The 27,439-nt window shown below is 34.2% G+C and overlaps 1 protein-coding gene across 2 annotated transcripts in view; it reads left to right on the top strand.

Annotated features, from left to right (window-relative positions):
* The first annotated feature begins 547 nt into the window (after window positions 1–547).
* The window catches only part of LOC129742262 (sodium-coupled monocarboxylate transporter 1), a 93,291-nt gene continuing 66,399 nt past the window's right edge, over window positions 548–27,439 (top strand). Inside the window, exons 1-2 of one of the 2 annotated variants that reach the window (XM_055734150.1) lie at window positions 548–1,011; window positions 1,153–1,430. In XM_055734150.1, coding sequence (XP_055590125.1) covers window positions 1,428–1,430 — 3 coding nt within the window. In that variant the 5' untranslated portion in view covers window positions 548–1,011; window positions 1,153–1,427. Of the gene's footprint in view, window positions 1,431–27,439 lie in introns of both variants that reach the window. The other variant, XM_055734145.1, reaches the window with a different exon arrangement.

The following is a 27,439-nucleotide window of genomic DNA, read 5'->3' as shown; positions in this document are numbered from 1 at the left end:
CGGCGATTTCCGTTTAATATGCACCTTACCATTTAAGTACTCTAGATGAAAATATATGGAACAGTAGGAGAAAAACAAAAATCTCAACATTTTTCGCGTTTATCAAAACGCTTTAAACTTCACCCGAATCAGATTAGGCGATTAAGTTTTGCCAGTATGATTCTGTTAATGAATAACTTATGGTTAGTTCTTTAGAGCTACATAGTTTTCATGAAATTTAATGATTAAGGATCATCTGTATGAACAATTGTTACAATATGGACAATATGGACCGTTCAAGTTATGGTTCAAGTCTATGTTATTCGAACGAGGCGCAACTATCTTCCTAACGATTCACAAAACTTCACCACGCCCTACTAGAATGCGTCGTCGCTGGCTGGCTGGCTGGCTAGCTGGCTAGAGTCTAAGCCAGGTGAACTCGTGTATAGGAACATATGTATGTACGTTTAGTTTGTGGTGCCAGAGCGCTGCTGCTGCTGTTTTTACTGTACACCATTGTTAAAACCCAAGGCGTCGATAGCTTTTTGCTCAGTCAGCTGGATGCAAATCAGACCTCCGTATACCTTTCGTGAGTTGGCTGGTCGGTCGGTCGGTTTTGGATCGGTCCGGGACTGCATGGGGCCTAGTTGTTTGAAAAAGCTCAAAAAGTAGAGAGAAGAAAAAAAAATCATTCCTACTTCCAACCCAACGGACATCGTCGTTCAGGTCAAGCCTTGTGGTCTCTTGTCGGCTGTTGTGGTAGCGTCTCAGATAGATTAGTTTCCGTTTATTTCTCGTTTTGTTGAGCCCAAGTGCCAAGTGGTGGTGGAACAGCAGTGGATAGGGCATCCTAGGTGGACCTTCTCCGGTGTCTACAGTCATCGGTTTGCCCTAGGCTAGTGAAGAACGGATTGTTCAGACGCCCTAGTCGGATCGTTGCGTCAATAGTTTTCGGGTGTCGGCGAACGTACGGTTCGTTTTCTGCTAACGCTTGGAGACTTCAACGGAAAAGTCCGTTGGCGATTATTGCAGGTACCGATAAGAAGCTCCTAGGCAGCGATAAGCGATTAGTTCTCGGCTTACATTGTCAACGAAACGAAAGTGCGTCAACACCGGGCAATTTTGTTCAAATAACTACTTTCAAGTGTTGGGCTTTTTATTTTCATATTCTAGTAGTGATTCCGGATGTGATAAGATGGGACCACAATTGGATAATTGTTCCAGTTGGTGCATTGTGTGAACAATCAAGCGGTCGTCATTGACTGTACTAAATATGCTGTATGAGTGATTTTACCCCAGCACTGGATGTCGGGCATTGTTGTTCGGTCTGTTCGGAGATCTTCAAAGTAAGATAGAAACTCGAAATTGGTATTTCATATAACTGCTTCTCACATAGAGCATCGCAGTCGTTTGGCAAACTTGGGCAGCAAAAAACACACACACTCAAAATGGTAAGTGATCGATCATAGATTTGTTTTTTTTTTTCGCAACATTTGCCTACGGGTATTAATGTGTCCATCATGTCGAAATTTATATAATCAGTTCGGTTTAACCGACGTAGGACTATCGTAGAAGCGACACAAACGGTTGAAATTTTCTTGAAATGTAAACTATTTAATGTTCGCCAGCAACCAAATGATTATCCAAAGTAAAATTTCAGATTTGTTTTGAAATTCATAACAACAGGTAATTCAAATTGGAGAACCAAGTTTCGTTAACAAAGTTTAAGTCTTTTGGCTTTATTGGAATTTATCATTGTTTTATAGAAGTTTGTTCAATGTATCAAAGTTTAATTGCTGTTTTACAGAAACTTTTGACAATGCTTGAAATATTTCATGTTTCTTAAAACGGTGCTTAAAGTTATGTTTGAGCTTGAATAAAAAATCATGTGTTTAATGCGCTTTAACATAGTTATGAGAGCTCTCTCTCAAAGCTACAATTCAACACCTACTTTTTGGATGGGGTCATAGCTTTGTTACTTGTTTTATTAAAGCATTCAAAGTTGTACAGTCATCAATCAACTAAGAGATTGGTTCCTATAATTGTTTTTTTGGTTTTCTTTTTAGAAACTCGAAACGAAGATAATTTAGCTGTGATGAAACTCTGATAAAGTATATTAGAAAGAAAGAGAGAAAGAGAGAGTATTCCTTTTTATATAGAAACGTCTAACGAAGCATTCATAAAACTCCGCTTGTATACCTACTCGGGGAGAGTACTGAGAAAAATATTATCCATTCAATGGCTCTGCTGTCATAAAACTAGGATAAAGCTTAGTAAACTTTATTTGAAACTTGCTTGAAACTACCAGTGTCCGGCTGACTAAACGCCATGTTGATCGTCGAATGAAACCAAAATAAATGACGCTTCTTTGCTGGATTAACAACTTTAATAACCGAAAGCAACTTATTTTCAACACGTATGTACATTAGGGTGTCCCAAAATTGCATAACTTCTGGGAATCTGAAGGCTCACCCTCCAAATGGTAGATTAAGATGTGCAGAACAAACTTTTGTATGGAGCCGACTAAAAAAAATCACGTTTAAAGGTTCCGCAAGCGCGATCTTTAAAAAAAGTCCACTTTCAAAAGATTTGATTTTAAATAAATTCAGAGTCCAAAAATTGTCATAAAGTTTATATATTTCATATTTTTTTAAATTTTGTTTGAGTTAAAAACTACACGTAAAAAATACAAAATGAACCAAATTTGTATCAAAATGTAAAACTAGCAAGCTATTTTCAAGCAAAAAAAAAAATTTTTTTTGTCCAAAAATTTTGAATTTAACTGACCAAAATGTGTACCAAGCGTAAAATATTTTTGATAGCAATGCCATCAAAAGATGCGGATTTTTACGATTTACGATTCAATGCTTAACAAAAATCACAATTTAGGATATTTTTTATTTAATTTATCAAATTTGTCTTAATAAATACCTACTTTAAAATCAAAATACTTGCAAAAAAAGACTTTGATGGTTTAAAGGAGTCATCAGAAGGCCATATGCCGAATTTGAGCAGAATCGGACAACAGGAAGGGATTGCACTGAATCTCAAGTGTGAAAGGGATTCTCAGACATAGTGTTCTAAAGAAGCATAAAAAACTGGTTTTCCATCATACATTTTCGTCTTTACCAATCGATTGCATGATCATGAAGGTTTTATTAAAATTTCAATTAAGACTAACATTTCACTTGAAGACTGCAACTCGATTAGACTTCAAACAAAAAAGTTATGGCTGTTCCAAGATTGTATTTTTGTGGCAAATTGTCGTTTAACACACAATGAGTACTTTTTACTCATTGCGTTTTACAGGACAATTTGTAACCATTTTTGGACCAAAAATTTTTTTTTTCTTGAAAATAGCTTGCTAGTTTAACATTTTGATTTTGAACAGATGAATTTGGTTAATTTGGTATTTTTTACGTGTAGTTTTTAACTCAAACAAAATTAAAAAAATATGAAATATATAAATTTTATGACAATTTTTGGACCCAGAATTTATTTAAAATCAAATCTTTTGAAAGTGGACTTTTTTTAAAGATCGCGCTTGCGGAACCTCTAAACATGATTTTTTTTTAGTCGGCTCCATACAAAAGTTTGTTCTGCACATCCTAATCTACCATTTGGAGGGTGAGCCCCCAGATTCCCAGAAGTTATTCAATTTTGGGACACCCTAATGTACATATGTTTGCCATGCAATATTTGTGTGCAATCTACCAGTATCAAATAGAAAATGATTTTCATGACGTCATTTGAAATCATTCTTTTCTCGAAAATAAAATTTAGTTAACAATTCATCTCTACAAATTCGTTAGTTTGGTGTTTTTAAAGGGCGCTTTTTTTAGACGACAAAATTCATACATAATATATGTACTTACTGTTGAAACTTACGTTTTCGGATCGAATTCGATTCCAGATTTGCCTGTTCCGGAATGCTGCCGATTCCAGAAAAAATCAAAACACATTTTTTTGGTTTCGTTCTCTTTCAGTAAATTCGTATATTGAGAACAATATTCATGAAATTTTCTTGAAAATTTCACTTTCTCTACATAGTTTGTGATCTATAACTTGCTTATCAACGTGAGTATTATCGCGCTAGTACTAACTTTTACTTCGGAAGTCCGGGTTTCCGACTTCCGACTGACTTCCGACAAAGAAAAATTAAGTTCATACTAGATTGTCGGAAGTCCGTGTTCAGGTGTCAGTTCACCTGCGACGTTTAAAAAAAATGCACAGAATACCGAAAATTTATTCATTTCTTCGGATCTGAACTTGTCGATGTGCATCCCATAGATTGGGGAACGCTATTCCAGGCATCAGCCGTCATAAATGCAAATGGTAGCCTAATTTCGGTCGAAAGGGTTCCCGTATTTGAATAAACCAGCATTTACACCACATATGGCAGTGATCCATTATTTACCTACCGCACCAATTCGCTCATTAGCTGTAGCTTATTTTTCCGGAAATGTGAGAAAACGCGTGCGTGTGTCCAGACGATTTGTTTTCATTTGAATACAATCGCGAAATGGTCGCCCATTGACACTGCGGTTTAGTGATTTGTTTGGAACGTTCTGGAATAGAAATTAGATTGTTTGTTAAAATTTTGCAATTTTTTTTCACGTGTTTGGCTTACCCTCCCAAGCCAAATTTGGTTCCCATATCTTGATAATAAATTTAAAGCTTATACTATATTTTAACAAAAATATTGATTTATTCCAAAAATTAATTGAAATTAAAAAGGGACAAGAACAGTTTTTTTTTTTTAATATGGTGCCAAAAACGAGCAGTTTAGCACGGGTGTTGCCAAAATCAAATCACTCGATAGCTCGAAGTTAGCAGACTAATTTTCAGAAAAGTGTTCGTTGCCAGACCCTGCTGATCAGACTCTGATTCAGAATTCCTCCATGGGTTTACGAGTAAAATATTTTTTTATTATTTTCCAATGTTTCGCAACTTTTTCCCAAATACAAAGTTCTCATACGGTAGCGCCCTTAGTTCTACAAATTGAGCTACTAATTGATCGCTTCGAAGAAAATACTTGACCGAACCATTTCAGCATTTTGTAGCTTCAACAAACAACAGTGTAGCGATTCAAAACCTCTAGAAGCATTTCATAGACACATTCAGAGCTGCCCGCCGTCTCGATTTATGGCGAGTAAGTAGTATGTTAGCTGTGAATACAAATGGGTATAGCACTTTTTCCCATGGACGGCGGCGGCAGAGAGCTATTGAACCAAAATAAACTTGACTTTGAATTTTCCGGGGGTTTGGCGAACCTAATTGATCGATGGGCATTGTTTTGATTCGGTTACCGAGTGGCGAGGCTACTCGATAGTTGATTAAACATTTCACACTCTCGTATATGAACCTGGAAGAATTATAACGATTCAATACAGTGTTTGTTGAATACACTTCGATCAAACAAAAAAAAAAAGCTTTTCCATACGTTTCACAAACAACGCCATAGTGTGATTGTAGATTGACAACCTATTATTACTATGTCGATCCCATAAACTTATTTAGGGGAAAATGAGGATACTTGATTTCTTCGTTATATCTCGAAACAGGAATTATTAAAATTTTCTAGAAAAAATGTGCCAAATAGAAAAATATCACAATTTTTGTAGTCCCACGAAAACACATTTAGTTCATCTACGAGTTCATGGATCCTTCTAACATTTGTAGCATATGCACTTGAAATCACAGGCTGTCAGAAATTGATAAAGACGGCGAGTTGCTAAATTTTCCCAAAAAGATGATGATGATGATGAGATGATGATAAAAATAAGGAAAGGGGATCAAGTAACCTCCTTCTCCCCTATAGTTGGCAATTTTTTTATGTTATAATAGCAAGAGGTAAAAAAATAACTATGGAGTAACATATCCAAACAAAATCTAGACTAGTTAGTCCCACAACATTTGTTAAAATCATTTTAATTCTTGCATTTATTTTAGTTAGAAATTTATTCGCTGATTATTTGGATGGCTGATGCAATTGAATATAATTGAATAAGTGGAGATTCGGCTTGGGCTTGCATAAAAAAAAATAAAGCTTGCTCTTTACTCTTACACAGATTTCCATAAGAATGACAGCTAATCGGAATGAGATTGAAGTGAAATTTATTGATTTCTCTGTAACACATGAGAAATATTGGATATTTGAGAATAGTGTTTGTTGCAAACATTTTCTTGCACTCATTCAACTAAATTAATCTATTAAAAGCATGCTGAAGAGGGGGCAATCATTAATTAATGTAAAAAGGATTTTCGAATAGCCTAATTGTAAAATTACGGTTGCTCCAAAGGTGTGATAAAATTTGATGAAAAGTTCCTTTTAAAAATTTGTCATTTCAACAAACAGCTCAATTTCAAACCCGAATGGATAGTATCGTTGTAATGACTCTTATGCTTTTTTTTACACTGAGAAATTCCATCAATAACAAAAACAGGCACTAAAATGCTAAAGTTAGAGGTACGTGGGGTGAATTGATTCTTTTCTCTTACTGTTTGGACACAAAAACAGCATTGAAATAACAGAAATTTACATAAAAAAATTTACACAAAAATGGTACTAGATTAAAACAAAAATAGTACAAAAATTCAAAATAATTCTATGATGACATAAAATTGAAAAAAAAATCAACACATAAATGGTAGAAAAATAACATAGAAATGACAAAAATGACAATAATAACAAAAACAAAATTGACAAAAATAACAAAAAATTTACCCTTGATGACAGAAGAAATTGACTTTAAATGAAACAAAAATTAAACAACAGTCTTTACTTTTGTTTCTATTTTGCTGATAAGTGGTTCTTTTTTTATTAAAATCACAAAAATTCTGTTATAAGGGTGTTTGGATCAAAAAGTGGCTAAACTAAATTGCGTGTAAATCGGTTATTTGTTTATATATTAAGAAATAAAAGTATTGTTTTTTTTTTATTTCAGCATGTATAAAAGACGGAGAAAATACTCAGTTAAGATTCCGGGCGACCTAGTCCAAATTGGTTCTTTTTAAGGTTCTGCTTAATTGTCGCCCAATATTTTCCGAATGGGTGAAGTTCTGGTGTGTTGGAAGTGTTCTTATCCTTGGGCCCAACCTGAATGTTGTTAGTGGCATACCAGTTCATGGATTTTTTCCATTATGACAGGATGCCAAATCCTGCCAAAACAGCACAGACAAGTCATAATTCTTCACACAAGGCAGCAAACGCTTTTGGAGACATTCTATCACGTAAATTCGGCCCCGGTTCGTTCGCTTTTCGGTCACTTTTCAAGCCACAGGTACAGATAGCTTTTCAAACGAGATATTTCTTGGCCAACTTTGATAGTTTGATATACTTGAAAATGTCTGTCACCTTTCCCCTTCCGGTTGCTGTTTAATACTCTTTTCTAGATGGTTGCCAGAAATCTGCCTTGGCGTAGGTTTTGTCGTCCATTAGCACGCAATCAAAACTTTATCAACAATGTCATATACAGCTTCCGAGAACTTGATATGCCGCGAGGTTTTTTCTCATCGTTTCGATTTGGAGTCACAACCTTCTTATAAGTCGATAATCCGGAACGATTTTTAGCTTCATGAACGGTTTTAGACGATATTCCCAACTTATTTGCGACATCTCAAACAGAGCGGTTGGGTTGCGCTTGAAAGCGTCGTCACTGCGGCTTCCGGCTTTCGATTTCTCTCGGATCCAGGCTTTTTGGTTGCCGACAAACGTTCCTCCTACATCTTGGCAAGGTGTACAATAGGGTGTCCCAAAATTGCATAATTTCTGGGAATCTGGGGACTCACCCTCCAAATGGTAGATTAGGATGTGGAGAACAAACTTTTGTATGGGGCCGACTAAAAAAATCATGTTTAGAGATTCCGCAAACGTGATCTTTGAAATAAGTCCACTTTTAAAATATTTGATTTTAAATGAATTCTGGGTTCGTAAATTTTCACAAGATTTACATATATATTTTTAATTTTTTTTTATTTTGTTTGGGTTAAATACTACATGTTAAAAATGAAAAATAAACCAAGCTCGTATCAAAATTGAAAATAAGCAAGCTATTTTCAAGAAAAAAAAATTTTTGGTTCAAACATTTTGTATTCCACTGACCAAAATGTGTACCTAGCTTAAAATATTTTTGATACCAATGCCATCAAAAGATGCGGATTTGTGCACTTTATGCACATAGACTATGGTAAACAAAGAATGTTATTGATGTCACTTTTGTCATGGGAACTATGTTTACGAAAAAGTAACTTTACTAAATAATAGCTTTGCACAGCTTCTTCTTCATCACTTTTTTCCCACCATATTGGATACTGTTCAAGCTTTTTCGTAACTATCGTTAATTGCGAAATGTAAAAGTTTCTCAGTAATGTAAGTTACATGCTATTTTCGTCACTATATCTCAAAATCTCCTTTGAAAAATTACTCAATCATTAATCAAAGCCGAGAGAAGTGAGGAAAGCGCCGTAAGAAGTTAGATGTTAGAAGTGAGACGTGAGAAGTGAGCCGTGAGAAGTCAGAAACGGGAAATGAGAAATGAGAAATGAGAAATGAAAAAAGAGAAATGGGAAATGAGAAATGAGAAATGAGAAATGAGAAATTAGAAATGAGAAATGAGAAATGAGAAATGAGAAATGAGAAATGAGAAATGAGAAATGAGAAATGAGAAATGAGAAATGAGAAATGAGAAATGAGAAATGAGAAATGAGAAACGAGAAATGAGAAAAGAGAAATTAGAAAAGAGAAATGAGAAATGAGAAATGAGAAACGAGAAGTGAGAAATGAGAAATGAGAAATGAGAAATGAGAAATGAGAAATGAGAAATGAGAAATGAGAAATGAGAAATGAGAAATGAGAAATGAGAAATGAGAAATGAGAAATGAGAAATGAGAAATGAGAAATGAGAAATGAGAAATGAGAAATGAGAAATGAGAAATGAGAAATGAGAAATGAGAAATGAGAAATGAGAAATGAGAAATGAGAAATGAGAAATGAGAAATGAGAAATGAGAAATGAGAAATGAGAAATGAGAAATGAGAAATGAGAAATGAGAAATGTGAAATGAGAAATGAGAAATGAGAAATGAGAAATGAGAAATGAGAAATGAGAAATGAGAAATGAGAAATGAGAAATGAGAAATGAGAAATGAGAAATGAGAAATGAGAAATGAGAAATGAGAAATGAGAAATGAGAAATGAGAAATGAGAAATGAGAAATGAGAAATGAGAAATGAGAAATGAGAAATGAGAAATGAGAAATGAGAAATGAGAAATGAGAAATGAGAAATGAGAAATGAGAAATGAGAAATGAGAAATGAGAAATGAGAAATGAGAAATGAGAAATGAGAAATGAGAAATGAGAAATGAGAAATGAGAAATGAGAAATGAGAAATGAGAAATGAAAAATGAAAAATGAAAAATGAGAAATGAGAAATGAGAAATGAGAAATGAGAAATGAGAACTGAGAAATGAGAAATGAGAAATGAGAAATGAGAAATGAGAAATGAGAAAAGAGAAATGAGAAATGAGAAATGAGAAATGAGAAATGAGAAATGAGAAATGAGAAATGAGAAATGAGAAATGAGAAATGAGAAATTAGAAATGAGAAATGAGAAATGAGAAATGAGAAATGAGAAATGAGAAATGAGAAATGAGAAATGAGAAATGAGAAATGAGAAATGAGAAATGAGAAATGAGAAATGAGAAATGAGACATGAGAAATGAGAAATGAGAAATGAGAAATGAGAAATGAGAAATGAGAAATGAGAAATGAGAAATGAGAAATGAGAAATGAGAAATGAGAAATGAGAAATGAGAAATGAGAAATGAGAAATGAGAAATGAGAAATGAGAAATGAGAAATGAGAAATGAGAAATGAGAAATGAGAAATGAGAAATGAGAAATGAGAAATGAGAAATGAGAAATGAGAAATGAGAAATGAGAAATGAGAAATGAGAAATGAGAAATGAGAAATGAGAAATGAGAAATGAGAAATGAGAAATGAGAAATGAGAAATGAGAAATGAGAAATGAGAAATGAGAAATGAGAAATGAGAAATGAGAAATGAGAAGTGAAAAATGAGAAATGAGAAATGAGAAATGAGAAATGAGAAATGAAAAAAGAGAAATGAAAAAAGAGAAATGAGAAATGAGAAATGAGAAATGAGAAATGAGAAATGAGAAATGAGAAATGAGAAATGAGAAATGAGAAATGAGAAATGAGAAATGAGAAATGAGAAATGAGAAATGAGAAATGAGAAATGAGAAATGAGAAATGAGAAATGAGAAATGAGAAATGGGAAATGAGAAATGAGAAATGAGAAATGAGAAATGAGAAATGAGAAATGAGAAATGAGAAATGAGAAATGAGAAATGAGAAATGAGAAATGAGAAATGAGAAATGAGAAATGAGAAATGAGAAATGAGAAATGAGAAATGAGAAATGAGAAATGAGAAATGAGAAATGAGAAATGAGAAATGAGAAATGAGAAATGAGAAATGAGAAATGAGAAATGAGAAATGAGAAATGAGAAATGAGAAATGAGAAATGAGAAATGAGAAATGAGAAATGAGAAATGAGAAATGAGAAATGAGAAATGAGAAATGAGAAATGAGAAATGAGAAATGAGAAATGAGAAATGAGAAATGAGAAATGAGAAATGAGAAATGAGAAATGAGAAATGAGAAATGAGAAATGAGAAATGAGAAATGAGAAATGAGAAATGAGAAATGAGAAATGAGAAATGAGAAATGAGAAATGAGAAATGAGAAATGAGAAATGAGAAATGAGAAATGAGAAATGAGAAATGAGAAATGAGAAATGAGAAATGAGAAATGAGAAATGAGAAATGAGAAATGAGAAGTGAAAAATGAGAAATGAGAAATGAGAAATGAGAAATGAGAAATGAAAAAAGAGAAATGAGAAATGAGAAATGAGAAATGAGAAATGAGAAATGAGAAATGAGAAATGAGAAATGAGAAATGAGAAATGAGAAATGAGAAATGAGAAATGAGAAATGAGAAATGAGAAATGAGAAATGAGACATGAGAAATGAGAAATGAGAAATGAGAAATGAGAAATGAGAAATGGGAAATGAGAAATGAGAAATGAGAAATGAGAAATGAGAAATGAGAAATGAGAAATGAGAAATGAGAAATGAGAAATGAGAAATGAGAAATGAGAAATGAGAAATGAGAAATGAGAAATGAGAAATGAGAAATGAGAAATGAGAAATGAGAAATGAGAAATGAGAAATGAGAAATGAGAAATGAGAAATGAGAAATGAGAAATGAGAAATGAGAAATGAGAAATGAGAAATGTCTTAAATCTCATATCTCAGGTCCCATCCCAAGTAACCAAAAGTTCCTTAGAATGGTCTCTTAGAAGCTTACTCAGCCCTGGTTGAAGGCTTTATAGCGTTCTACTCAGCCGAAATTTTAAGTTCTTATTGATGCTTTCAAGTCCCATAAACAAAGCTGAGTAGAAGGCTATTCAGCTTCAAATGAAACTTTGAAAAAAAAAATCATGCAAAAATAAATAAAAACGATTTTAAGCCGTTTTTCTTGCTTTGAATTCTGATTTGCTTCAATCTTTATTGTTATTTATATTTGATTCTATTTTCAACAATTTTAAACTAACTTGAAAAATTTTCCTGCATATAGATTTGAACTTGAACCTGCGGGATGAAAGCTGAGCATCTTACCTTTGTACCATGGCTGTTTTCTGATTTAATGGTATTTGAAACATCTATTTGAAATAATTTTCGGGTTATCCTTTTAGAATTAGGCGGGATGAAAAATGGTAAACAACCAGAAGTTGTAAACAAGAGCCGCCGTACGAAAAAAAATATCCTTGCCTTCAAATTTGCACACCATGAATCGAAATCACCGTGTGAGTAATCAATTTTTCCCGTGTCGAACCCGCAACATTTGCAATAAAACGTTAGTGCGCAAACTGAATGTTAGTTTTTTGTGATATTTGTTTCTCATTGTATAACGTTTATTTGCAGTTCAAGAAAGGAATATACCTAAATATGAGGGCCGTCAACATGCCGCTGCAATTTCCGTTACAATGGAATTTCGAAGAGCTGCAGAAACAGATTCAATAGGAGGAAGTTAAAATTTGTTTCTCGTTTTTTTTATATTTTTAAACAGAAAATATCTGTACATTTTAGATTGGCTGAAACCAGAAAACAAAACTTAAGAAAGTTATCAGAATTGCACGCTTTTACGGGAAATCTTCGAATTCAACATTGAATAATATGAGTTTAACCGACCCACATTTTAAAAGTGTCCATCGATGAATTTCCCGTCGCGATAACCTGCCTCTGATACCAACTGTTTGTACTAGGATGTGTTGATGCTGTTGCTGTGAAAGTTGCTTTTATCGGGAAGGAAAATAAGAAGAGTCGGAGTCGGAATTACTACGTTTCCACTAATACGGAAACGTATAAACTATAAAATGTAGACTGATAGTAAATACTTATAAGTAATTTAAATTTAAAAGCTTTGAATATCGCTGGTAAATATACATTTCCAAAAAAAAATTGCCTTTTTTATGTTTTTCCCCTCTCCCCATTGTCCAACTCATCATCGAAGTAGGAGAAAATATACATTTTTTGGGAAAACATCTTAATGAACATGACAGATTGAACTGTCACCAATTCAGAAAGGCTTTGTAAAAAATCCTCAGCGAATGTGAAAAAATCAAGTGAAGAATATCGACACAACTCGGACAACACACAAAGTCTATAAAAGTTCTGCGTGGAACTAAAAAGTTCATTAGAACTTCCATATGGAACTTAAAAGTTCGTTGAAAGTTCCGCATGGTACTAAAAAGTTCGTAAAAGGTTCATTAGAAAGCACGATATTTAAATATAATTTTCAAATTTTGTAAGTCGCTTAGAACGCACAAAAATGTTCTATGATACTTCTATGGACTTTCCTGGTTCGTTAAGAAGTCTAAATTGAGCATTTTCGAAAAATTGTTATTTTTTCTCTCGAGTACCTTTTACTCAGCCAAATGTGAACTTTGAATGCACACGATTAAGTAACTATGCGACTTTTGGTTACTTGGGCATGTCTCTTGTCAAAAAGCTAAAAGCGTAAAAATGCGTGCTAATCTCTTAAAACCGTGTTGAAAAAGAAACCGGGTAAAAAACCGTGTAAAAAACTGTGTAAAAAATGTCTGTGTACATCGAACTTGAATGTGAAAGCTGTTTTCAATAAGCGTCTGCTTCATAATGCCCATTCTACCCTCACTCTCTAAAGGTATCAAAATCAGTGATGTTACAAACTGGAAGATTTTCAATTCTAAGTTGCAGAATTGATCAATGCATGAATAAATGAATTTCAGCGGGAAATCTCAATACGATGTTGCTATTCCTCTTAATTTGGTTTATGAAATGATCAGAAAATTGAATGAAATATGGCGTTTCAGATTTTGACGATAAAACGAGAAAACAAAATAAAAAAAATGGGAACGAGACATACATGGGCTAGGTACTCATTCCATTATTTTAACACGATATCACACTTGTTTAATCAGCAATCAAAATGCAGGTTAAATATGAGGGCAGCGCTTTAAACCTGCGCACGGTAACACAGGAGCGTAACATCACGTTCACAAAAAGTAATTTGCCAGAAATCAGAGGGGAATCACGGCTGCGCTACGCCACCTGACGACGACTTTGCGAGGTGCGAATTGTGGCGGCACGCTCAACTCGTTGCGGGTATAAGTGGGCATTCGGTGTGTGCCTGATGTTTTCACTTCTATTTAAACGTGTCCAATTAGAGCAGAATTTATGAATACATTTTCAGTTTTTCTGAAAATGTTCTGCTTGTTTGTCTTGCAAATTTACGTGAGCAAATGTTTTCAAGTAAAATCTGATCAATTATAGCATTCGGTTTAGTACCTACCTACTTCTACTTTTTTTTTAGAGATTTTTTAATGTCTTCAACTTTTTTTGTTTCGATTATAGTCGTTTTAACATCTTTGTGTCATTTGGGACTTTATGCAGTTATTGAAAAACTTTTCCAGTACAACTGTGTTCGATGGGTTGTACTCTTGGGCTCGAACTTTTGAACATCGGATCAGGAAGCAATTGTTTGGCCAAGGAGCCACATACATCACAAGCCTATTTCATCTACCCTTGAAAACGATACTCATGCATGTAACCTATCAACTCGGTTTTCGGATGACAACTAATCGCTCATCAATCAACTCGATCAATGGGAATGCAATCAAGTGAGAAAACAATTTTTTTGGCACACAACTGGTCGTGATGTATTGCACAGTTTATTGTGCTAATGGCTGAATCTTTCTGAAACTCGAGTGAGCTCACCGTTTTTCACAAGAAATAGAAGTGTTGATTTCGCACGGTTAAACGTGCTATTTTGCACAGCCAAATGTGATAATTGATGAATCTTATCAAATGGCTCAGTGGTTTTCACGAATAAAAAAAAACCAGTCCCGTTTAATGCGCAAAAGGTGAATCGCGTCATTTTTTTTAAGGAATTTTTATTTTTTTTACCAAGGAAAAACATCCAGGCATTAACTTCGGTAAATCGGTTTTCGTCATTTTTTGTTAAAAGATGGACAATTTACAGCAATTTTTCTTGTACACCCAAAATAGTAACCAACGTCCAAGCTCCAGAACGGGATGAATGAATGAAGTCAATATTTTACAACTCATGCAGTGACGAGTAAACAAGCCGCTTCCCCAAATTGTTGGGGCTTGTTTTCCGGTCTAAAGGTTTTCATTGTTTGGCCATTTTGAATGGGCGAATATTTGCATGCCTTCGGATGGCTCCCGATAATTTCGGCCGGATTGAGGGCGTTTATTTGATCATTTTGTTCCCAGGACGTTTGCTGTTCGTTTTCCATGACACATTTTACGCTGCAAAGTGAAGCAGCCAAAAAGTGCAGGGTCATTGAACAGAGCTATCAATAATGGAAGCCTGCGCGATGATTTTTGCTGTCATTGTTAACTGAACGGTTACTTTTAAGTACCTTTGTTGACAAAATTAGCATTCACTAGGAAATTTTTCCTGATCTGTACAAAAATAATTTGTAATTTCTAATTTTTGTCAATTTTGACATTTGTGTCATTTGTGTCATTTGTGTCATTTGTGTCATTTTTGTCATTTTTGTCATTTTTGTCATTTTTGCCATTTTTGTCATTTTTGTCATTTTTGTCATTTTTGTCATTTTTGTCATTTTTGTCATTTTTGTCATTTTTGTCATTTTTGTCATTTTTGTCATTTTTGTCATTTTTGTCATTTTTGTCATTTTTGTCATTTTTGTCATTTTTGTCATTTTTGTCATTTTTGTCATTTTTGTCATTTTTGTCATTTTTGTCATTTTTGTCATTTTTGTCATTTTTGTCATTTTTGTCATTTTTGTCATTTTTGTCATTTTTGTCATTTTTGTCATTTTTGTCATTTTTGTCATTTTTGTCATTTTTGTCATTTTTGTCATTTTTGTCATTTTTGTCATTTTTGTCATTTTTGTCATTTTTGTCATTTTTGTCATTTTTGTCATTTTTGTCATTTTTGTCATTTTTGTCATTTTTGTCATTTTTGTCATTTTTGTCATTTTTGTCATTTTTGTCATTTTTGTCATTTTTGTCATTTTTGTCATTTTTGTCATTTTTGTCATTGTTGTCATTTTTGTTATTTTTGTCTTTTTGTCATTTTTGTCATTTTTGTCATTTTTGGAATTTGAGGCATTTTTGTTATTTTTGTCATTTTTGTCATTTTTGTCATTTTTGTCATTTTTGTCATTTTTGTCATTTTTGTCATTTTCGTCATTGTTGTCATTTTTGTCATTTTTGTCATTTTTGTCATTTTTGTCATTTTTGTCATTTTTGTCATTTTTGTCATTTTTGTCATTTTTGTCATTTTTGTCATTTTTGTCATTTTTGTCATTTTCGTCATTTTTGTCATTTTTGTCATTTATGTCATATTTGTTTTTTTTTTTCAAAATATTGCCAATTTCGCAATTTTTTTTAAATTTTGTTATATTTTTAAATTTTTTTCTTTTTTTTTTTGTAAATTTTTAATTACGTCAGCTATGTTTATTTTGTCAATGTTGCCATTTTTCCACCTTTGTCAATAGTGTAAAATTTTTCCATTTTGGCTTCAATGAAAGCATTTCAGTTTTCAAAAGAGAGTCTTCTGAAAACAGGAAATGTCTCGCGTCACAATTTAGTTTTAAATGTTTGATGTTTTCATTTGAATTTTCGTAAATTTGTGAGAACTAACACCATGGCTCTCATCAGCACTCGGTTCCTTCAAAAAAAATTTTTTTTTGCTACATCCGTTTCTTTGACCTTGAATATTTGGCAGATCAATTTGCTGAAATAAAGTCATCAAAAAATGCAATTGAGTTACAAAGATTTTCAACATTCACATACTACTATTATTGCATTCATTAAAGTTATGAATCTTTATTACAAATAATGCTTAAGCCTGTGTTTTTCACAAACATCAAAGGCGAAAATGGAGCTCAAAATGGGGTAAATCGGGCACCTCTACCGCACTATTCTTCTGTAAAATCATGTCGGTCTCTTGTCTCATGTCTCATTTGTCATGTCATAGGACTCATTTGTTATGTCTCAGATTTTATTTCTAAGAGTGATGATGGAAAGATGATGCTCAGATTGTTCAGCAATTGTTCCAGCTCCGGTAAATAAGACGGAACGGTTGGGAAAGCGCAGATTTTTAACCCTTCGTTTCATAAAGTTACAAATATGCAACAATTAATTAAAACTGTTCTAAACTTCACATTTAGCTAAAAAGTAAATTTTTTTTTCGATGGGAATAATATTTATAATTTCAAGATCACGTTCAATTAAAAAAAAATATTTTTAATGTTTATAGGAACCAAAAAAACCCACTTGAATCTGAAAAATATGGAATGTGGAAAAAGCCTAATTTTTCAAATTTTTGGCCTAGTGAAATTCATATTGAGAATTTTTTTTCGACTCAAAAAAAATATTTTCGTATTCCCACTAAAGTAATTTACATAATAAACAAAATTTGAGATTTTTTTTTTTGTTTTTTCTCTGATATAATGGGTTTTCAATAACTGTTGCAAATATGCAACACCATGCAACGGTAGTACCCTAGGTAGTTATATGGGTTCCATAGTGTGTTTTCGAAACTTGCATCGTTAAACAGTGTATCTATTTCCCGATGACAATGTTTTCGTTATAAATGATTTATTATCATGTTCAGGCCGTATTAAGAGGGGGGGGGGATGAGAAAAATTGCCCCCCCCCCCCCTGAATAAAGAGGGCCCCCGAGGTGAAAAAAATAAAAGTTTTGCTCTAAACCGTTATCAAAACTAGAAAAATATTATAAAAAGTTCAAAATTTATCAAACTTTAAACTAGGACGGGTCCGAATAATTAACTTATTTGGGATTTGTAATTCAGCGTATGTAAAACACATTATTTTGATTTTTTTTCCGCGGCCCATTGGTATAACAAATACATATTTTGAATAAAAAAAAAAATGTCGGATGCCTTCCAGTGCTGCAAATTTTCAGTGTCAGTGAGAAATTATCAGCTGACTTTATTGCAGTGTATCGGTCAGTTCAATTCCAACTAGATTCATACGAGAATGAACTGAAAGCTCAGTCCTGAAAGCTCTCTGCACACTCATTCACCAATCGGCAACATCGGTGCTTAGTATACATTCAGGCTCTTTCCAGGTTCATGAGGTTATCCAATCTTCATTTTCAGTTTCAAGCGAACATTGCTGAAAGTGAAAAAAGCTTCCTTCTATTATCATTAAGTTTAGTTGAATGGTGACAAAGATTGTTCGACTCGCTAGACATGCGCAAATTTCAGAATTACTGCTGAGATCGCTATTTTTGAAGGATTCTGATAAAAAATACGTCTGTTTCAAATGGTGCGAAGAGGTGGGAAGGTTTAGAAATGAGTGTTCGGGTTGGCGAGACGAACGCTGGCGAGGGAGCGTGTAGACGAATGTGGGGGACAAAATTATGACAAAAAGTTGGCAGTAAAATGACAAAACATGACAAATGTGGTAAAAGTATGACAAAATTATGACAAAAAAAATCTGACAAATAGGAATGAAATTTACAATACAATGGTAAAATATTTACTAACACAACTCTGTCGAAAATATGACAAATCTGATTAAAATGTGACAATATTTTAACAAAAATATGACAAAAAAGACAAAATCATGGCAAAAAAAAATGACAAATGTCGTAAACAATTGACAAAAATATGACAAATATAACAAAATTATGACAAGCGTGGTAAAAATATGCCAATAAATTGACAAAATCGTGACATGAACCTCATTGACCTCATTTTATCATATTTTTGTCATTATTAATTACCATAAATTCAATTTTTTTTATATACATCCATCCTCTTGTCCCGCTTCAAGTAAACGTATAGTCTCAGCGATTTTCAATTCGCGTTTTCTTTTTGAATCCCAATTCATAATTTGCAAAAATGGCAAAAACAAATGCTTACTGAAATTATCAGTAACTTTCGCTGACACTGATTGAATGCTTAAGCTGCAGTCACTGATCAAAAACAGTAAGTGACAGAAATGCCCAAGCGAAAGACGCTTTCGTAGCTTTCGAGTGAAACAAGTTAGTTCGGGTTTACGAGTGAGCTTTCTACTGACTGATAGACACACTCACACAGCTTTCTGTAGGCACGAGGATGACCGAGCCGATCAGAAGCTTTTATATTTGTTGACTTTTCTATTCCGTTCATTTCAGATGAAGCTTTTTACACTGATAGAAAATCACAGTCAGTATCATTCGTGCTTGAAGATAATTTGCAGCACTGATGCCTTCACAACTTGCCAAATAAGCATACACCAATTTTCAAAAGTTCTATATTATTCAACGTGATTCAAACTCAAGTACGGGGCTTTATCCAGAGAGTTTAAAAATCTAAAAACAAACAACGAATACGCTTTTTTATTTTTCCACTTGAAAATTCAGTATTATCTGCCAACATTCGATAACCGAGGTTTGAAGTATTGTTTTGCTTTTTTTCTTCTTAGAGATGAAGGAATGATTTGATTGAAAATTACAATGCTCATTATTTTTTACTAAAGTATGAGCCGTTTCTTATTATCAATCGACGAAAAATGCTCTTTATTTATACTATTTAACCTTTTCCTGGAAGCTCCGGAAGTTGATTTTAAATTGAAACTTTTTGTTCTCGAATTTAGTTTTATTTTTATTTCTTTTTTATTCTTAAACTGATTTCAAGTTTGAATTCTAATTTTAGAATCATGTACCAAATTCTAATGCTCATTCCGAAGAAATCTTTATTGTTCTTTTAATTTTGCCAACAAATGATATTTAATAGTTTAATGTAATTTGTAATTGGATCATTCCTTCAAAACTAAATTGAGACTTTGCTCTTCAATATCAAGTTTGTTTATTAAAACTGGCATATAGTTATGGTATGATTTAAGATTAAGAATCTTTATCAGAACCAATTTAAATACGTTTTCGGAATTGATATGTGTTGATTTGTTCAAGGTTATGTTCAGAAAAGTTGTATAGGTAAGAAGCTTTCCATTTTGCCGCCGGTCGTGGCCTAGAGGATAGCGTTCCAGCAATCTAAGCCAGAGTCCATGAGATCGAATCCCGATCACGACACATATAGTGCTCTTTCCGTGGTCTGGTGGTAAGATGCTAGCCATAAAATCCTTGAAAGATGTACGCCTTAGAGTTAAGTAAATTAGATCTCTTCAAAGAAACATGAAGTTTCACTGAGATCCTATATGTGTGTGTTCGTTTTTTTAGCACCTTCAAGCAAACGTAAGAAATAATTTCCTCAGTAGGTGGTATATTATCGCATAACTACTCCTAGCTAATTTCTCGAGAGTCTTTGTAGTCTAGTGGATAAGCTGGTGCGAGTCTGGTTCCGATGTGCCAGGCTGGGTTCGATTCCCGGTATCGGCGAGACAACTTTTGGGTTCGAATCCCATAAGAAGCCGACAGGTAAGATGTGTTTCCTCTTATAACTGATTATATGAAGCAGCGGCCAGCTGGCCAGGTATATGCACGGATGCCGGAATACCTCTAAGTAACCTGATTGACTCGTTCTTCCAAAATATACCTACATACGAAGCCATGGGGTCGGTTCCAGAATGCATGAGAGCACATACTTAGGCAGAAACTGCGGTGAATCCGTGCACCCATGGTGGAAAACCAACATACATAACTACTCCCAGATAAATTCTTAACTTTCCGGTGTCCAGAAATCTAGATTTGCGAAGTTCCTGTGCGAAAACTATGATTAGTGCAAAAGAAATTAGGAATAAGCATTTATTTCCAGTTGTCGAGTGTGAAGAAAAAAAGGTGTAACCGTTTCATGTTGTTGCAAATATGCAACAATTAATATTTTTGCTAAATAACCGAATTATGTGAAAATAATATTTTTTCCTTATTTTTCCCTTCATGTATTCATCATTGCGCACTATTGAGAATTTTTTCGAGAAAAAATAAAAAATCATGAAATGAAGGGTTAAGGCTGCTGCTGCTGATTGTTTGTTCCTCCGGTAAATAAGACGGAGAGATCAGAAAGCGCAGATTGTTAAGGCTGCTGCTTTGATTGCTTGTTTTGATTTGGCTTTCCGGTGTAAAAGACGGATTGGCTTAGGAAGCGCTGATTTTTAAGGCTGCTGTTGCAGATTGTTTGTTTTGGTTTGGCTTTCCGGTGGAAAAAGACGGAATTGTCTTACGTCATCATTTAATTCATAACATTTGCGACGAGCGAAAAAACGAACTATCTCGTATTCATAACGGTGGACATTCATCAATGATGCATTTAACAAAAGTCCATGAGACATTTGTCCTTTTCGACCGAACACGCTTTGTAAAAACTGTTAGACGGTTAAGAAATTAAAGGTGCAAAGATTTTGTTAATGCACTTAATAATTCAGTAGGTTAAACACATTTCGTTTTTCTAAAGATTTCGACAACGGTCTTCAAACCCGAAATCAAATAAGAACATTATGGCCAAAGAGGATTAATTTTAATTATTTTAAAGCTTTCCTTGATATTGTTCAACAATCTTCTTGAAAAATACGGTACTTACCTACCGTTTAATTTGTTTGTTTTTGCTGAAGAGACTTTAAGTTGATGACTCAAACAGAACATTTATTGTTATAACCTCTGCACGGCTCTCACACTTTCTTAACATCTTGGAACCCAATCCTGGTGAACGATCTGAGATAATATTCATAGAAATAAAAAAAACTTTATAACCTGTTTACGATTGAACGGTAGTTAGTATTCTGTTGCGGGGAAAGAACCGTCGTAAAAGTTTTTGTTGGCTATCTAGCTGCCAATCTACATGTGCAAGACTGACAATGTTTGATGTCGTTCTTCAATAAACAAAATTTAAAAGAGACGTTTGCTGTAGAATGTTTTTCAGTGACGTATTTTATTAATCTTACACTTTAATTCGGACGTGTTTCTTGCCACGTGGTCCCATCGCATGCACGTTTTCGTCTATTTGTATGGAGCATTTCGAGATCAGAACTAATTAGCACAACAAAATCGTCCCAGCCCGACATATCAATTACTCTCCAGACACGATTAAGAGACTCAGCTAATCGATCGCTTTGCGATACGGCACGAGTTGCTTGTTAGAGGGCACGTTATCAGATGAATGAAAACTTGACGATCTGATTCATTCAATGATTAATTGAGAACAGATCATACCTTATTTGACATTTAAACACTGACATGACACTTCGAACAAAAATCCAACCTGGAAAATTTCACAAAAAATGCTCTGCAGAAAAAGCAAGCATCATATTTACATTGTTAGTACGTTTGTATCGTCGAAATGGCTCTTTTTTCCTCGAAAGTCGAGTGGTACTTTCCAACTGAAATAGCATTTCATCAAAAGATGTGTGCACTCTGGAATCGACATTGCGTATTGCGCAAAAAAATATCTAACAAAAGAATGCCCCGTCAGTATAGTCAGTGTTACGGGATTTCATAATTTGATTCATAACGTACTTAGTAGACAGATTACTTCCTAAAATTATCAACCGTTTAGGAAGATAAGTTTACTGCGCACCAACTAGCTCAACAATAACATCCGGATCCCAGAACCGAAAACGAATCGAGCCCACCTATACCCAAGTAGGCTTGGAATAAATCTGTTCGATTACCTTTCATTGACAGATTGTTCCCGTTATCAGTTGGGTACCAGTATCACTGCAGTAAATCAAATTGCTCCTCAATCGATAACCAAACACGTGCAGCCAAATTTCATTGTGGCAAACCATTTCGAAGGCCTGTTTCCGGGCGCCGTCACGCGATCCAGATACGGGAACCGTGATTATTGCGTGCTCAGATTTTGTGCGGAGTTATCAAGATTTTTTGGTGACGCTGCGCCTCGTCATGCCGTAGATGAATTGTGCGTGGAAATGATTATGTTCCAGAAAAGTGATTCTTAGTAATATCGGTGCCTACTTCTTAAAATGAACATTAAAAAAAACGACCGAATAATGAACGTGAACTCTTCCGCCCTTTCGGGGAGTGGTGAGAGCTGTCAAAGGGGGCATTCACAGCGGGGCGTTAACGAATCAGAGTTATTTTTGTTTTGAGATTAGGTCTACAAATCTATTGTGACTCGTAAAAATTCAGCCTACTGTGGAGGTATCTTCTGGCGACTTCATGTTTAACTCTTTTATCACCGAGACGAATCGTTGCATTTGCAGAGGTTATAAATTATATATGAGGCCGCTGGAGCCAGAGGCGTATAAGTACACAAAAGCTGATTTCGAGAAAAAAGCACTTTAAGTTCTCAATGTTCCAATAAATTCCATAGATATTTTTAATGAAATTTTTCTTGAGTTTGATATTCTAAAATAAAAACAAATCATTTGACATCTTTTTTAAGAAAAACAACGTTTATTTGACGTTAATTGAGGCGACACATGATTTTTGATTTTTGCACTTATACCCCTTGCCACCAACAAATTTCCATTTTGAGGTGATTTTGTCTTGTTGATATGATTCAGAAAACAAAGGGATTTAATTAGGTGAAAGTCGAAAAAATTATGAGCATATTCAATTTAACTGTTATGGTGGGAAATGAACCCTGGTTCAGTTAACCGAGAGATTTCATGTCTTAAAATTAACATTGTCATGTCAGTTGGAGTAAATCTCTCCAAACAACATTTTTTCAACAGGATACTTCTAAGAATAATTCGTGAAAGGTATTTCTCTATGAACTTTCAATCATTTCATGATTCCTCTGCCTTTTCTTGATAAATTGAACATTAGAAATGAACTCCCCCTCATTATGAGTTGATTTTTAACAGTAGAGGGTGATACGATCAAAATTTGGTCAATATCAACTTGACGTATTTCTTTCAATTTTGCAGTTAAAAAACCTGAACACCCCTCATTTTGAAGGTGTGTGTGTAGAATGTTGCTCTTATTTTGATTTTGGAATTCACTCTTCAGTTGTCAAAATGCCGTCCAAGGAAGCAAAGCAGCGTATCAAAATTTTGCTCACGCATCGCGAATATTCGAGCTACTTGCACGCAAAGCTGACAAAATCGCTAAAAGTTGCCAAGTCAACCGTTACAAATGTAATTAAAGTGTTTTGGGAACGTTTGTCGACAGCCAGGAAGTCTGGATCGGGGGGAAATCGAAAACCGGAAGCCGCTGAGACGACAAAGTGAGTTGCCGTTAGTTTCAAGCGAAACCCTAACCTCTCTCTCCGAGATGCCGCAAATAAGCTGGGTGTATCGTCTACAACCGTGCATCGAGCCAAAAATCGAGCCGGACTATCGACTAACAAGAAGGTAGTGACGACGGCCAAAGCGCGATCCCGGAGGCTGTACACGACGACGCTGACGAAGTTTGATTGCGTGGTAATGGACGACGAAACCTACGTCAAAGCCGACTACAAGCAGCTTCCGGGACAGGAGTGTTATACGGCAAAAGGAAGGGGAAAGGTAGCAGATATTTTCAAGCTCATGAAACTGTCAAAGTTCGCGAAGAAATATCTGGTTTGGCAAGCCATCTGTACCTGTGGCTTGAAAAGCAGCATTTTCATAGCTTCCGGGACTGTCAATCAAGAAATTTACATGAACGAATGTTTGAATAAACGTCTTCTGTTTTCCTGAAGAAACACGGTTGTTCCGTACTGTTTTGGCCGGATTTGGCATCTTGCCATTACGGTTAAAAGGCCATGGAGTGGTACGCCGTCAACAACGTGCAGATGGTTCCCAAGGACAAGAACCCTCCCAACACGCCAGAGCTCCGCCCAAATGAGAAATACTGGGCTATTGTCAAGCGGAACCTAAGGAAGACCAAAAAACTGCTAAGGACGAGTAGCAGTTCAAGGCAAACTGGCTTCTGCGACGAAGAAGGTGAACAAGGTGGCTGTACAAAATCTGATGGCAGGGGTAAGCGTAAGGCCCGGCAATTCGGATTTGAAAAAGCGGAAGCCTAACTGAATATTTTTCCTGAATTTTATACTAATTAAACTTGAAAAAGAAATTTAATTGGATTTTTTGAATAAACGATTTCACCGATTCACACGCGTTTTCTCTTGGCCAAATTTTGACCGTATCACCCTTTAGTGTTGCGTTTTAAAATTTGATCCTGAAGTTAAGCTAACTGGCCACATAAAAAAGTGATAAGTAACATTACGCTGTACAAGTTTCGTCGAGATTGCAGTGAGGTTTCGGAATTTCCAAAACATTTGAAACGAACTATATAAACGAGGGAGTTTTCAGTTGGTAGGTAACTTCCTCCTGTCACCAATTTTGGTTTTACAGCGTAGTTGTACAAAAAAAAAAAAAACAGCTGGTTGTATGAAGTACTAAATATCTAACAAATAAGTTTAGAAAAAGGCTGAGGAAAAGTTGAAGAAAGCTGGCTTACGAAAGAATAAACATGAACAAAACTTGACTACGAGAATAAAAAAGAAAGGTTTACTAAATTAGGAACACATAAATCAATCATTGTCGCAACTGTTCGCAAAATTCAGAAAAATATTGTATTTTGTACAAGGGTGGTCCAAAAAAGGTCTGGACTCTAAAATACAGACCAGAATTACTATCGAATAAATGAGTTTTGAGGCTTAAATCTTGTTGCATTGTATCAAACGACGATATGTTTCGATAGAAAAAGTCTTGATCTTCGTAATTGAGGGATGAAGTAGTAAAAAAATGCAACATATACTTTTTAATATCAAGAAAAAGCATCGCCACTTTCCAAAGCGGTTAAAAACAAAAAAATACGCTTCAGTTTTTTTTAACCTTTCGACAAAAAAACTGAACAATTTTCGAAAAGATTTGGAATCGTTTAAGATAAAAAATTCATGCCGGAACCAAAAAAATCAACAAAACTATTGTTTTATGTATTAGGCAAATTCGGTTTGATGAAATTTGCAAACCTGTTCCATGAAAAACTTTCATAAATTCTTAAAAAAAGGTTGGTATCCGAGGGTTTTATTTGGGTCAGAGATGGTTTGTATAATAGTTTCAAGAATCTTACTTTTGATGAAAAAGAGGTCCCAATACAAACTTAACTTTATTTGTTACGATTTCCATTAGAATCTATTCGAGAGCACGATGCAGTTAAGGACGTGTAGATAAAATTAAACATTTATAACGATTTATATTTATGAAGGTAAAACGAAGTTTACCTGGTCAGCTAGTTTTATATATTTCCGAACAACCGGTGTTGTAGAACCGAAATGTCTGTAATTATTACCCAAAAGCTGATAATGTTTAACCGAAAAACTATAAAGCTCTATAGTTTATACCGAACAACCGGTAGAGTTTACCGTAATATCTGTTATTTTTACCGAAAACCTGTAATTATTACCAAAATATCTGTTATTATTTTCGAAAATTCGTAATTTTTACCGAAAAATTGGTATCTTTTACCGAAGCATCTGTAAGAATCACCAAAATGCAGATTATTTACCGAAAAATGAAATTTTTTTGATAATTTTCACCGGAAATGGTAAAACGTTCGGTAATTTAAGCTTACTCTGATCAACGTATTACGTGAGATGATTCGAGTCTCAAATCATCAAGCGATTCACGTTGCACAATTTTCGTTAAAAATTACTTAAAATTTACAGTTTTCGGTAAATATTACCGGCATTTCCAAACAACTCGTATGCTGCTGCTAACGGCAAGTCTGTCCCATATGCAAAAACAACGAACCGAGAAAAACGGTTTTAAAGATTTTGATAAACTTTCGTGGATTTCTCGGTTGAAACTTTACCTTTTCTATTTCTTTCTTCACAGATATTAAGATAATTGTTGTAGAATTTTTTCCAATGTTTATTTGCTTTCGAAGTTTTTGATGCAGAGGAGAAAATAATGATGGGACAGCCTTGCGAGTATATTTCGCATGCGTATTAAATGTACCCGCAAAGCTGTCCCATATTTGGCTTTTCTTTTGTCAGTTGATCATTGGATTCTCTCTATCTGCGCTGTATTATTCACTTTCCTGGTTGTTTACAGATGAAAATAAATTTTAAATGATGTTTATGACATATTTAGATAAAGATAACGTAAGTTTATCGTTAGAATTGAGTAGGTCTAAAATAAAATGAATAACAACGTTCCATGAATTGAACAACCTTCATCTTTTGGAAAGTTTTTCGATCGATTATCTTTTTAGAAAGACTGCAAATTAAATTAATGTTGAATCAAAAACACCAAAGCCTCTCGACTGCAAATATTTAATGAGAAAAATCAATACAATATGACTTACAAGTGTGCTACCAGTATTTTGGTTCATAGATTTTATGAAAGGTCAAGCAGCAAGTAACAGCATGACAAAAACCTAGAAAATATGCCTTTGTAGCTGACTATTTTCCATGTTTTACAACAAACAATTCAATAAGCCTCATGTAAAATTAAAAAAAAATTGGTGGAATTTAATTTACCCATTAGTTTAAACTTAGCTTTTAAAAATTATGGAAATTTTTATTTTTGACTTTACTGTACTGATTTATCTAGTCTAACTCTCGTAATTCAAATGATTGCTTATTTTGTCGCACACATTTGATGAATATTTGTAAAATTAACGTAAAGTAGAGGAGCAATTTTAAAGCATTCTGTAAAAAATAGACATACAGTGAGGGGCAAAATAAAGTGTCCAAATAAATTTTTTTCAATTTCTTTTATTTTTCTCGTTAAAATTCAACGAAAAAACATCGTAATCATTTCTAAAATATTGTTTATTATGTTCTTTTCAATTTTTTTTAATGTTGCGCTGGTAAAAAAAGGAAAGTTTTTCTGATAGATAAAAAAAACAGTTAATATTCCAAAAAAAACAGGGGCAAAATAAAGTGTCCGGATCAGTACAGCTTCAAATAATTCAAACTGAAGGCAAACAAGAATGATTTAATAATGGGTATGGCCTCCTTCAGCCTTCAACACCTCCTGCAA

This window comes from Uranotaenia lowii, chromosome 1, assembly GCF_029784155.1.
Source record: "Uranotaenia lowii strain MFRU-FL chromosome 1, ASM2978415v1, whole genome shotgun sequence".
NCBI lineage: Eukaryota > Metazoa > Arthropoda > Insecta > Diptera > Culicidae > Uranotaenia > Uranotaenia lowii.
Note: the sequence above shows the minus strand (reverse complement) of the source record. Positions and strands in the feature narration are given on the sequence as shown.